This window comes from Somniosus microcephalus, chromosome 3 (genome assembly GCF_052327205.1).
Source record: "Somniosus microcephalus isolate GS21.2 chromosome 3, FLI_Smic_1.0, whole genome shotgun sequence".
Taxonomy (NCBI): domain Eukaryota; kingdom Metazoa; phylum Chordata; class Chondrichthyes; order Squaliformes; family Somniosidae; genus Somniosus; species Somniosus microcephalus.
The window spans coordinates 313,796,686-313,811,332 of record NC_140989.1 but is presented as its reverse complement, the minus strand read 5'-3'; the positions used below and the strand labels follow the sequence as shown (position 1 = coordinate 313,811,332).

The window sequence follows — 14,647 nt, the reverse complement described above, 5'->3', positions numbered from 1 at the left end:
TTATGATCGCTATTAGATAAATGTTCACGCACCGTTAGGCAGTTAACTAAATCGGGCTCATTACTCGTTACTAAATCTAATATGGCATGCCCCCTTGTTGCCTCTAGGACGTATTGTTGCAGAAAACTATCCCGGGCACAAAAGAAATTCACTACCTTTCTGACAGGTGCTAGTCTGCTTATCCCAAGCTATATGAAAGTTAAAATCCCCTATTAAAACCACTCTGTCTTTGTTACATGCTTGTCTAATCTCTGCATTTATACAATCTACTACTTCACAACTGCTACCAGGGGACCTAAACACAACTCCCACTATAGTCTTAAATCCTTTCCTATTTCTTAATTCTACCCATAAAGTCTCCATTGCCTGCTTACCTCTCGTTATATCCTCTATTATCATTGAAGTGATTTCATCCTTAATTACTAAGGCTATTCCTCCCCCTCTACCATGTCCCTATCTTTCTTGTAGACCTTATAACCTGGTATATTTAGTTCCCAGTCCTGACCGTCTTGCAGTCATGTCTCAGTAATGGCGACCATGTCATATCCTCAAAGTTGAATTTGCACCTGCAGTTCATTCAATTTGTTCCTTAAACTCTGTGCATTTGTATAAAGAACGTTTATTTGGGCCACACACCTTAACCTGTCCTTCAGCTCTAATGTTTTACTCACACGTTTCTTATTTCTCTCTCCTGGTTTAATCGCTTTACATCTTTTAGTTTTCCCTTTACCTGTAACATTTTAAAAAAGTTAGAATCAAAGGAGCTTACCCACTTCCTGGTCCACTGTCTGAAAATACTGCGTTTGATTAGCCGCTTAGACAACTTGTTGACATCACAGCAGCTCTTCGCTGGAAATCCCCATTAACTTCCACTGATTTCAATTACGCATTGGTAAACCCGAAATTCTCGCCACAGAGATTGCGAGATCTTTGCGCGAAGCTTACCTCGGGGACAGCGGCGAACACCTCTGCTTTGCCGCTGACCGCAAACTCAGGGCCACTATGTACATGTAACATACAGTTTGCCAAAAAACAGACAACGATCAAACTTCATCACAAAACGATGAGAAACGGCCAGAATACTTCACCTTAAAGTCTGAATGCCTTTTCAAATTGTAATGGAGCTTTTGCCAGGACCAAAACTTAAGTTTGTAAAGCAGAAGTTTCAGTTAATATTGATCAAGAGTAAATCATCAGTCCCATTTCACACAGAATCAAAATACGATTACAAGTTAACCACTTAGTGGTACTTTTATCAATTAAGGTGATTGTCACATTGAATGCTCACATAAGCATCAAGCACTGCCAGATGTCAAGTGAATTGTCCTCAGCCACATACCTTAGCCACAACCTCATCAATATACACGGACTGTCCATATCTGCTATTACATGGTCATAAGAGATAAAGATGAGCAAAATCATTTGGCCCATCTTACCTCATCCATTCAGAAATACCCCAAGTCCTACCCATAACAGCGCCCAACTACTTCTTAAAATAATTCCACAGGTTGTCCATCCACTACCTCATCTGGAAATTCATTCCACGAGTTGAACATTCTTTGTATGAGGAAGTTCCGAATATCAGTCCTAAACTTACTTTTTATTAGTTTCAGTAATAGTGTCTTCTTGTCGTACTGTTTCGATTTAGTTTGAAGTAGCGTTCCCAATCTACCTTTCTAGACCATTCCGTCACAAGTCTCCTCTTTTCAAGACTGAAAAGCCCAAATTTCTTCAATTATTCCTCATAACTTAGTCATCTGACACTGGGAATTCATTATGGCACTTCTCTGAACAGATTCCAGAGCCTAAAGTTTCTCATATGTCTCGGTGACCTGAACTGGGCACAGTACATAGATCTAGTCAGTTTGAGCATGACTTCCTCAAATTTATACTCTAGGGTTTCTGCTTTATAGTTCAGCATTCTCTTTGTTTTGTTGATTACTGCTCAACAGTGATTACTCATGTTGAAAATTGAGTCTATTAAAACCTAATGATCTCTAAACTTCATCCTTAGCTATTTCAACACCATAGAGTATCAGTCTTGTCTCAGTGATAGCGCTCTCCCCTAAAGCAGAAGGTCATGCGTTCAAGCTCCACTTCAGAGACTTGAACATGTAATCTATGTAGAGACTTGCATGCACTACTGAGAGAGTGCTGCACTGTCAGAGGTACCGACTTACTTCACTGGGGCATCCTTAGATTCACAGCAGTCAAACCCTAGCTCTATATTAAGAATAGCTGTCTCACTAAGAAATATCTTCACCAAAGCAAAGCCATTTACCTATAGTAAACATCACAGTGTCAGCTAGCTGCACGTTGCTGATGTTTATCCTTGGGATAAGTCCAATCAAGCCAGGAATAACATCGGAATAGTTGACATCATTGGTTTCTGCAATGGACTGAAACCCATACAAACAAGCTTCAATGTGCTAAACAGAGGGAGAAAGAGAAAAAAAAGTTATACAATGCATCAACACTTGCATTTTCCAATTTTAAGAAAAAATCTTGCTATGCTCATGAAACCAATGCCTTTTTTTGGAAAAATATCCAAAGAAATGATGCACCCTTAGTCCCACAAACATACAAAACAGTCAATGACCATCTACTTTGCACTGCCAATACTGAATGATTTGCCATTTTAGAGGAATGATTACATCAGTAAAATTGCAAGAAGATTCTTAAGCTGACGTTGTATTTTGTGTGTACCTTACATCTGCCTTTCATTCTTTTAGATTCAAAATATCCAATTGTTTTTAAGCTTCCAGTTATTCAAATAAATATATCAGATGAGAAGATTTTCACCTGGTAATTACCAGGTAAAGTCACTGCATTGAAATGAGAACATTGCTATACTATTCTGAAGTGACTTGCTCATATGGAGGGTCCAAACTCTCAATTTTCATATATATTAAAGCTAGAATAATAAAATGAACCATTTTATATAGAATCAGGTTAGTGGCAATCTGTAACTACTGCTGCACAGGGTATGCCAACCTGGTAAAGCTACAACACAGGACTACATGCTGCTGAATGTTTCCTACATTACAACAGTGACTGCACTTCAAAAGTACTTCATTGGCTGTAAAATGCTTTGGGAGGTCCGGAGGTCGTGAAAGACACTACATAAATGCACGTCTTTCTTTTTTAAGCAGCATTCTATATACAGAACTACGCGATCCCACAACGAATGGATCAGGTCAAAGCTTTTTAGTCCCGCCACATCCAGTCACAAATAGTGGCGGACAATTACACAACTAATAGGAGGAGGCGGCTCCATGAACATCCCCATCCTCGATGACGGCAGAGCTCAGCACACAAGTGCAAAAGACAAGGCAGAAATGTTCGCAACCATCTTCAGCCAGAAGTGCCGAGTGATGATCCTTCTCTGCCTTCGCCAATTCGATTCGTTCCATGTGACAAAAAGGAATGGCTGTGCGCACTGGACACAGCCAAGGCTACAGGCCCCAACAATATCCCAGCTGTAGTGCTGAAGTACTTGAGACCAATCATTTCAGTATCAGGATATTGCTGCAGGAGTCTCTTAGGGCAGCGTCCTAGGCTCAACTATTTCTTTTAACTGCTTTATCAATGATCTACCCTTTATCATAAGGCCAGACGCGAGGTTGTTGATGACTGCAGTGTTCAGCGCCATTCGCAATGTCTCAGATAACAAAGCAGTCTAAGCTTGCACACAGCAAGTCCCGGACAACACCCAGGCTTGGCTGATAAATGGCATGAAACGTTCTTAATGGCAAGTAATGTTTGTGCCACACAAGTGTCAGGTAATGACCATCTCCAACAAGAGAAAGCATAACCACCTCCCCATGACATTCAATGACATTCCCATCACCGAGTTCCCACACCCCTCCCACCCCCATCAACTTCCATGGGGTTATCATTGACCAGAAACGGAACTGGACCAGCTACATAAATACCATGGATAATGGAGGTGATCAGAGATTGGGTATTTTATGGCGAGTGGCTCGCCTCCCGACTCCCCAAAGCCTCTCTACCACCTACAAGGCACAAGTTTTTTTTTTTTTTATTTGTTCCTGGGATGTGGGCGTCACTGGCAAGGCCAGCATTTATTGCCCATCCCTAATTGCCTGTGAGAAAGTGGTGGTGAGCCGCCTTCTCGAACTGATACAGTCCCTGCGGTGAAGGTACTCCCATAGTGCTGTTAGGGAGTGTGTGTCAGGATTTTGACCCAGCGATGAAGGAACGGCGATATATTTCCAAGTCAGGATGGTGTGTGGCTTGGAGGGAACTTGGAGGTGATGCTGTTCCCATGCGCCTGCTGCCCTTGTTCTTCTAGGTGGTAGAGGTCGCGGGTTTGGAAGGTACTGTCGAAGGAGCCTTGGCAAGTTGCTGCAGTGCATCTTGTAGATGGTACACACTGTAGCCACAGTGCGCTGGTGGTGGAGGGAGTGAATGTTTAAGGTGGTGGATGGGGTACCAATAAACTGGGTTGCTTTGTCCTGGATGATGTTGAGCTTCGAGTGTTGTTGGAGCTGCACTCATCCAGGCAAGTAGAAAGTATTCCATCATGCTCCTGACTTGTGCCTTGTAGATGGAGGAAAGGCTTTGGAGAGTCAGAAGGTGAGACACTCGCCGCAGAATACACAGCCTCTGAGCTGCACTTGTAGCCACAGTATTTATGTGGCTGGTCCAGTTATGTTTCTGGTCAATGGTGACCCCTAGGATGTTGACGGTGGGGGATTTGGCGATGGTAATGCCCTTGAACGTCAAGGGGAGGTGGTTAGACTCTCGGTTATTGGAAATAGTCATTTCCTGGCACTTGTGTGGCGCGAATGTTACCTGCCACTTATCAGCCCAAGCCTGAATGTCGTCCAGGTCTTGCTGCATGCAGGCATGGACTGCTTCATTAAGGAGTTGCGAATGGAAATGAACACTGTGCAATCATCAGCAAACATGCCCACGTCTGACCTTATAATGGAGGGAAGGTCATTGATGAAGCAGCTGAAGATGGTCGGGCCTAGGGCACTGCCCTGAGGAACTCCTGCAGCGATGTCCTGGGGCTGTGATGATTGGCCTCCAACAACCACAAATACCTTCCTTAATGCTTGGTATGACACCAGCCAGTGGAGAGTTCTCCCCTATTCCCACGGACTTCAATTTTACTAGGGCTCCTTGATGCCACACTTGTGGTGGTGTCAAGAGTGTGATGGAATACCTTCTACTTGCTTGGATGGGTGAAGCTCCAGCAACACTTAAGAAGCTCGACACTATCTAAAGATACACCAGGACAAAGCAGTCTGCTTGATCGGCACCCCATCCACTGGCTGAAACGTCCACTCCCTCCACCACCAGCGCATAGTGGCTAGAGCGTATACTATCTGCAGGATGCATTGTAGCAACTCGCCAAGACTTCTTCGGCAGCACCCCCAAACCTGCAACCTTCACCAGCTCGGACAGGGCAGTAGCTGCATGGGAACACCATCACCTCCAAGTTCCCCTCCAAGTCACACATCACCTGACTTGGACATACATCGCCGTTTCTTCATTATCGCTGGGTCAACAGGACCCAACAGTATTCTGGGAGCATGTTCATCACACGGACTGTAACGGGTCAGGAAAAGGCCCACCACCACCTTCTCAAGGACAATTAGGGATGGGCAATAAATGCCAGTCTTGCCAGTGACTCCCACATTCAGAGAATAAATAAAAACAATAAATGAAGGTAACAAGAACACATGACAAGACATTTTGTATAGTCAATCAGTGTGAAACAGTGAGGTGATGACAGTCCCTTGCACATAGGTCTTGTCAGACTTGGTGCCATTAAATGCTGGGGGACTGATGAAAACAGCACAGTTGATGGATCAGACTGGAGAACTGAACTTTTTTTATTCATTCACAGGATGTTGATGTCACTGGCAAGGTCCTAGCTGCCCTCGAGAAGGTGGTAGTGAGCAGCCGCCTTAAACGCTGTAGTCCGTGATTATAGTAGCGACGACTGAGTGGCCATTTCAAAGGGAAGTCAAGAGTCAACCACATTGACTGAGTTTTTACGACAATCCAGTAGTTTCATGCTCCTTTTATTACTAGCTTTTTATTTCAGATTTATTTAATTAACTGAATTTAAATTCCCCAACTGCCGTAGTGGGATTTGAACACACATCTCCGGATCATTAGTCCGGCCTCTGGATTACAAGTCCAGTAACATAACCACTATGCTACCGTACCCTCCACCACTCTGAAGCTTCCATTAATTTTCTTTCTGGCTCAGGACATCAATTCATTTTGTACAAAAGACAGTTTTATTTTTTGCTTTTAAAACAAAAGAATCAGGCAAGCACTTGAGTAAACAACTTCGACAGTCAAACCTTCAAATTAAGACTTAATGAAACATTGCACATGATGCTCATTAAAACCACAATATTTTATGCAAAAGTGTAGACTTTTGGTAAACAGCAATTTACAATAGTTAATCCTTTTTAACAACTGAAAAAAAACTGTTCAACTGGCAGTGGATTTTTAGTTTGCTCTAAAATCCTGTACACCACTTCAATGACTGCAAGTACTAGAAAACTTAGATATAAACCTCATGTTTTTATATCCTCTAAATATAGGGAGCATATTTCTTAATTGGCACAATTTATAGAAGTCATCAGAATACCAACCTTAGTGATGAAACGTATCTGGATAGTGTTTATTCCGAATTCCTATAAAAAACTATTCAGCACGCTTGTAGATTAAATACTATGGGTGAAAAATTTGGTTGCTAATGGGGCACAAAGCAACTAGCTCCGGACGGGGCGATGTTTGCGCCGCTCGTGAAATTGACCAGATATTTTGTGGCGGCGCTAAACACTACCGCCATGATCTCCTGCACCCGCAGATCGTGACGTCAGTCAAGTGTGCAACGCCCCGGTAGCACCCTGGACCGGATATTGAGTGACGCCCCCTGCCTTACCGCCTGCCGCTAGCAACGACAGGTTGAGGGGAGCGTTTTGCAGTCGGGTAGGGACTGGGGGAGCGCTATTTAAAGGTGACTGCTTCCTGCCTTTTTTGGTCGGCGACATTTTTGCACTACGCATTGAGAGAGAGACTTCTGGAGAGATTCAACGCTGTGTGAAGGAGTTTTGGGTACTGAGCAGCACTTTGCAGGTTCATTTTGATTTGACCTTCCTTGCATCGATTTAGAAGAGACTATGGGGGCTGCACTCTCAGCTCTTTCCCTGGGTCTCTCCATTGTTCTTTCCAGCAGATTTGATGTACAGGTCTCTCCAGGCCAAGATTCAAGGCTGCAATGAGCAGGGTGTGGATGGAGAGCAAAATCGACCCTCCCCTTTAAGAACTGGCCAGTGCCAGTGTGTCTATGTTCCATTGCTGACTGACATCATATGAGGTTCGCCAGTGCTTTGAGGTAGCGCCTCGCTGCTCGGCGTTCGCGCCTTGGAGAGGTGTGTAGTGCCTGATTTAGCACGCCAATCACCTCCAGGGGTGATAGAAGCCAAGTTTGCAGTCGGAGGCGATAATTAGCGCCAGGTGTTAAACTTTGCGCACGGCCGATAACTGCACCCCAAACGGGGCGAAACCGAATTTCTCCCCCAATATTTTTAATGAAATGAACATAAATATTTAATGTTAACTCTCAGCACAGTAGTGCAGCAATGTAGTACAGTACTCACCTGCCATGAGGTTGGTTGCTCAGTGTTAGTTAAAAGTCTTCCTAATTTGTCATACAGATTACTTAGCAATTCAGCTCCCAGCATCTCATATACATACATCAGCGTATCAGAGATATCAACCCTGGCAAGGAAAAATACAATTTTTTTGAAATAAACATTAGTGCAAAACTATAACACATTTGCAACCAAATTAGATAGAAACATTTTAACAATACAAAAAAGAAAAAAAGACTTGCATTTATATAGCGCCTTTCACGACTGCTGGACGTCTCAAAGCGCTTTACAGTCAATGAAGTACTTTTTGAAGTGGAGTCATTGTTGTAATGTGGGAAATGCAGCAGCCAATTTGCACACAGCAAGGTCCCACAAACAGCAATGTGATAATGACCAGATAATCTGTTTTTATGTTGGTTGAGGGATAAATATTGGTCAGGACACCGGGGATAACTCCCCTGCTCCTCTTCGAAATAGTGCCAGGGGATCTTTTATGTCTGCCTAAGAGAGCAGACGAGGCCTCAGTTTAACATCTCATCAGAAAGACGGCACCTCCGACAGTGCAGCACTCCCTCAGCACTGCACTGGAGTGTCAGCCTAGCTTTATGTGCTCAAGTCCCTGGAGTGAGACTTGAACCCACAACCTTCTGACTCCGAGGCCAAGTGTGCTACCAACTGAGCCACAGCTGACAGTATAACTGAAAATCCCATTAATGGTTTAAAAACAGAATCATAATTCTTTACTGTACCAATAGAATGGAACAGCTATCAATTATCTAGAACTACTTGCTGAGTGTATACACAGTAAAATGTACTCATTTCAAACTCTTCACTATAAACCCATCAGCATAGCTGTGTGTTAAGTTCGAATGGAATTTAAGAAGAATTTGACTTAGCAGTTAAGAACCCTCCCTGATTAGATCATTTGACAGACTCACCAAGTTTGCAATCAGGATTAACTGGACAAATTTTAAATAATTTTACCAGTGTTTTAGCTTGAAACACAGAAATTTCTTCCTATATATTGCTGAAAAGAACATAAGAACAATCTTGCAATTACATGGCACCTTTCACATCTTCAGGATGTTCAAAAGCACTTCACAGCCAATGAATTGCTTTTGAAGTGTAGTCCTTGTTGCTACGTAGGCAAACATGGCAGATAATTTCTGCACAGCAAACAGATAAATGACCAGATAATTTGCCTTGGTGATGTTCATTGAGGATGCGTTGGTTAGGATACTAGCAGAACTGCTCTGCTCTTCCTCGAACAGTGCCATGGGATCTTTTATATCCACCTCAGCAAGCAGACAGGATCTCTGTTTTACAGCTCATTCAAAGGACAGGACCTCTGGCAATGCAGTACTTCTTTATTTATTGTTTATTTCAGTACTGCGCTAAAGTATTAGCCTAGATTACGTGCTCAAGTCCTGGAGTGGGACTTGAACCCACAACCTTCGGACTCAGAGGTGAGCACAACCAGCTCTAACTAAGCCAATATAAAGAAAATCATTTTTCTCCATCCCTTTCTTAATCGATTGATTTCTTTCTTAGACAAGTTCGATGGCTATTGAAAACCTTTCAATATTTCTCCCCAATAGTATTTAGCATTTCTAAGTGTTCACAGTGAGTGTCAGCAGCTAATCAACCACAGCCAATCCCAATCCTGTCCTCACTTGTTCACATGCCAATTCTAGCAGAGGTCACTACACAATAACCAGAAGCATAAACCCTAAAGAGTTCCCCACTATCCTGGGGTAAGGCCAATTATAGCGTTCCCTACTGTGATCATCACTCCAACTGCGATCAGCCAACTCAGAGATTGGTGATCAATCGATACTCACCAATGCAAACGGGCTCTCTGAGCCATCGATGAACACAAAAAAAACCTCTTCTTTCCCTATTTTAGGTCATTCCCCTAATTTATAATAGGAAGTATACAAGGTGACCTCCTCCTGATGACAAAGGTGACAGCAGGAATTCACCAAGTGAAAAATCAGAAGCATAAATCAGTCAGTCTTCCACGACATTTGATGGCACAATACCCTGGACTGCAACGTGGTTCATCGCCTGCCTTGTGCCATCACCAGCTATTCAACAATCAAGAAGTTTTAAAATAAAAAACGCAGCCCTGAAAAGAGCATGGAGCTTACAGGAGTATAGGTACCTCAATTAACTGCCAAATAAAAACTGTTCCATTGTGAACAATTCTTTAAAAGTAAACATCCATTACTTCCGCACCTGTATATCCTAAATTGTTCTTTTTCATCAGAAGACCAGGAAGAATATTCTTCATCAGAGGGGAACTGGGCCTTGTGCAGCAGAACATCAACTAATTGAAAGTAAACGGGACGATAAACCTGTAGGTACACCACCTGTTTCTCGGCTTCAAATGACATTATGTCATCCTAGATGTCAGACGAAAAAAGGAAAAACTTGAGTTAAGAAGTTATTAAAATTATGGAGTGAAAAGTATTACAGGGTTGATGATGTTTTACATGTTTCCCATAAAAAGTAAAAAAGGATTTCCCTCCAGTTTTCACTGAGGAAATTCCTAGCTATATATCTGAAATTATAATCCATTCCCCAGTTAAAAAACATGCAGAAACATACCACACTATTTAAAAGAAAACTTTTTTTTACTGCGAACTATACTCTTGACATTTGAACAGATATAGTTATAGTTTAAATCAAAGCTCAAAGCAAACATTCCCATAAATTAATGTCAAAAAGTCAGTGTTCTGAAATTGTGGAGAATCCTTAGGTGTACAAAGAAACTCAACAGACTTGCTGATAAAATATTTAGTTATAGCATGGCTTGGGATTGGTCGATCATGGATGAATTGAAAATTTGTGTGTGAAAATGCAAACTTCAAACAAAGGAATCGTCTAATTCACCCCTCCCAGCTCTATTATTTTACATAATATATGCAGAGTTGTGTGGTGCAGCACTTCCAAGGTGCTGTGCCATCCAGTTTGTAGGACGAGTGTTTGAACCTGCCATTCCTTATGTAAAAAGTTTTCAAACCCGGATATACCTATAGTTTTCCATGCCTGGAATCATCCTGGTGAACTTGTGCTGTACGTACTTTACAATTTTAATATTTAAAAATTCTCATTCTTGTTTCAAATCCCTCCTTGGCCTCGTCTCTCCCTATCGCAGTATCCTCCTCTAGCCCTACAACCTGCCGAGATATCTGCACAGTTCCAATTCTGGCCTCTCGCATACCCCAATTTTAATTGCTCCACAATTGGCGGCCGTGCCTTCAGCTGCCAAGACCCTAAGCTCTGGAATTTCTTCCCTAAACTTCTTTACCTCTCTATCCTCCTTCAAGATGCTCCTGAAAACCTACTTCTTTGACCAAGCTTTTGGTCATCTGCCCCAATATAACCTCTTATGTGGTTCGGTGTCAAATTTTGTTCGATAACTCTCCTATGAAGCACCTGGGGACATTTAGCTAGATAAATATAAGTTGTTGTTTTTGTTGTTTGAGGGGTGAGGCCATGGAGGGATTTGAAAACAAGGATGAGAATTTTAAAATCGAGGCATTGCTTAACTGGGAGCCACTGTGGGTCAGCAAGCACAGGGGAGATGGGTGAATGGGACTTGGTGCAAGTTAGCACACGGGCAGCAGAGTTTTGGATGACCTCAAATTTATAGAGGGTAGAACTAGGGAGGCCAACCAGGAGTGCATTGGAATAGTCAAGTCTAGAAGTTATACAGGCATGGATGAGGGTTTCCGCAGCAGATAAGTTGAGGTAAGGGTGGAGATGGGCAATATTACGACGGTGAAAATCTTACGAAGGTCTTAGTAATAATGGATACGAGGTAGGAAGTTAAATTTGTGATCAAATATGACACCAGGGTTATGTACAGACTTGGCCAGCCTTAGAAAGATGCCAGGGAAAGAGATCGAATCAGTGGAAAGGGAACGGAGTTTGTGGCATTTACCGGAGACAATGGCTTTGGTTGTTGATATTTAATTGGAGGAAATTTCTACTCATCCAGTGCTGGATGTCAGACAAGCAATCTGATAGTATAGAGACGGCGGAGGGTTCGAGAGAGGTGGAGGAGAGGTAGCGCTGGGTATCATCAGCGTACATGTGAAAACTCACGTTGTGTTGCCGAGGGGCAGCATGTAGATGCGAAATAGGAGGAGACCAAGGATAGATCCGTGTGGGACACTAGAGGGAGTGGGAAGAGAAGCCATTGCCGGTGATTCTAGGGTTGCGGCTGGAAAGATAGGAATGAAACCAGGCGAGTTCAGTCCCATCCAACTGGACGACAGTAGAGACGCTGGAGCAGAATTTTGTGGTCAACTGTGTCAAAGGCTGCAGACAGATCCAGAAGGACGAGAAAGTTAAGATTACCTTTGTCGCAGTCAATTAGGATGTCATTTGTGACTTTGGTAAGAGCAGTTTTGGTACTGTGACAGGAGTGGAAGCCTGATTCAAGGGATTCAAACAAAGAGTTCTGGGAAAGATGGGCATGGTTTTGGGAGGTGACAAACATTCAAGGACTTGAGAGAAAAGGGAGGTTGCAGATGGGTCGATAGTTTGCAAGGACGGGGAGGGTCATGGGTTGGTTTTTTTGAGGGGGTGATGACGGCAGATTTGAAGGAGAAGGGGACAGCAGTTGAGGAGAGAGAATCATTAATAAGATTAGCCAGGAAGGGAAATTGGGTGGTCAGCAGTTTAGTAGGAATAGGGTCGAGAAAGCAGGAGGTCGGTCTCATTGACAAGATGAGCTTTGAGAGTGCATGAGGGGCGATAGGAGAGAAACTAGAGAAATATGCAATTCAGGGTTAAGGTTGGGGGAGGAAACGGGGAGGAAGTTAGGCCCAGTGGGCTACGGGAAGGGAGGGAATTAGCAGAGGCAGCTGAACAGATGTTCTCTATCTTTGTAACAAAAACTCCATGAGCTCCTCGCACTTGGTGTTGGAGGTAAGGGAGGAGGAAGATGGGGAGGGCGGTTTAAGAAGTTTGTGCTAGAGAAGAGAAGCTAGATGTTATCTTTGCCTTCCTGGATGTTCTTAGTAGGCAGTTTTAGCGATGGAGAGCACTGCCCGATAATGCTTTGTGATCCAACCATATCCGGTGATGGATGTTTAAAGCAGTTGTCCGCCAAAGACATTCAAGTCTGCATCCCTTGGACCAGAGATGGGAGGTATACCTGGGGAACAACTAGGGTGAGAGAGTGTCATGGTTTTAGTGGGGACAAGGGCATCAAAGGTGGTGGAGAGGGTGTGATTTAGCAAATCAGTAGCTGCAGAAATGTCATGAAGAATTGTGGGCCAAAGACTAGATAGTTGGGAATTTGAAAGTGCAGTGGTAAGGAACTTGGAGAGTTTTTTTCCAGGAGCCAACACTGAAATAAGTGGAGTAGGTAGGGGAATATGGGTGGAGGGGAATATGGGTGGAGAGCAATATAAGGAAAAATGATCAGAGATTGCCTTATCAGAGAAAGTTACGGTGAGAGTAGCGAGGCCACGCGAGATGGCAAGATTGAGGGGGTGGCCGTGTATATGGTTAGGAGAGTTTATAATGGAGGGAGAGATTAAGTGATGAAAGGGGGGCCGTGAACTCAGAGGAGAGAGAACGAGAAGAGTTGAGGTGGAGGTTGAAATCATCAAAGATGGGAAGTCGCTTGGTGCAGAGGCAGCGGTCGGGCAGTAGAGAAGATATCTCAGTGAGAAAATTGGTGCGATACTTGGGTGGGCGATACAGAACAAGGAATTTAAAAGAGGGGCGTGAGGGGTGGAAAAAGGTGTGATGCTCAAAGGAGAAATTGCCAGAGGAGTAGAGAGACAGACTAAGGTGTGATTTAGAGATAATGGCTACACCACCATCACGGCGGTTTGGGCAGGGTAAATGGTGGCAAGTATAGCCAGGCAGGGAAGTTTCATTAAGGGGAAAAGTGGTGATCACCCCTCAACCATGTCTCAGTCAAGACCATGATGTCAATGTAATTGTCCATCATAAGCTCATGGATAGCAAGGCCTTTATTCACAAGTGAACATACATTTTGAAGGGAAATGGAGAGAGGGGTGATGATAGCTGATTTACTGGAAGAGTGAAAAGGGTCAGAGCAGGAAGGGACAGGAAGGAATTTGACAAGATTAGCCCGCAGCAGGCGCGTAGGGCGGGGAATGAATAGGATTGGGCAATTGGGGTTGCTACTCATTAGGAGGTGGGCCTTTTGGAGGATGCCAAGGGAGGCACAGAGGGAAGCTGTAGAATTATTTAAGAGGGAATCAAGTCTGGGACAGCGGTATGAGAATAGGAAAGACGATGAGGACTGAAGAATTGGGGTTTGTGAGGATAGAGTACCCAAGGGTGGAGAAAAGAAAGGAGGCATGATGTTGAGAGAGGTAAAGAAGAGAGAAAAAAAGAGACAAGAGGAAATAGAAATGATGAGCTCCGGTCTGGAGCGGCAGCCCCACGAATGGACACTGGGAAACAGTTACACAGAGGTGGCTACATGCTAATTTGAGAGCACAGGGAGTAGAGAGGAGACAACACATTAGAAAAACTAGATTTAAAGTCAGAGCTCTGATAAAGTTGATGGTTGGGTGAATCAGGGAAGAATTGATGTCCAGATGCGAGACAGGTGAATGAGACCAGGGGATAAGACAGGCAGGGCATTGAGGTGTCAATTTCTAGTAGTTTAAATGTTTCTTGTGGCAATATTAGAACCATTTAGGCCCCAATTTTTCCAGATGGGGATAAGTCAGTCTCTGGTGCCTGTGGATGGATCTCTCAGGAATCACTGATTGATGAATCTAAAAGTCGCAGTAATGAAATTTCCTTTTTCAACTGTCAAACTGAGAATCGGGATTGATTATATTGAAAGAAGATTAGATTCCTAAATAATTTTAGATTAATTATAAATTAATTTAGAGATCAGAAGTTGAATGAATGAAAAGTTAAATAATTCTCTAGCTGTCAATGCCAGTAAATCAAAAGGTGCAATGAGAAGCCACCGCTCGAAACACTGTTGA

General features: G+C 43.3%; 1 protein-coding gene across 4 annotated transcripts in view; it reads right to left on the bottom strand.

The window, feature by feature from the left end:
* ipo13b (importin 13b) overlaps positions 1-14,647 on the bottom strand; it is a 220,332-nt gene that overhangs the window by 89,886 nt on the left and 115,799 nt on the right. For all 4 annotated transcript variants that reach the window (XM_085982981.1, XM_085982980.1, XM_085982978.1 and 1 more), the window contains 3 exons: positions 9,888-10,054; positions 7,656-7,776; positions 2,282-2,429 (listed from right to left, as the gene is read on the bottom strand). In XM_085982981.1, the coding sequence (XP_085839107.1) occupies positions 2,282-2,429; positions 7,656-7,776; positions 9,888-10,054 (436 nt within the window). The remainder of the gene's footprint in view (positions 1-2,281; positions 2,430-7,655; positions 7,777-9,887; positions 10,055-14,647) is intronic.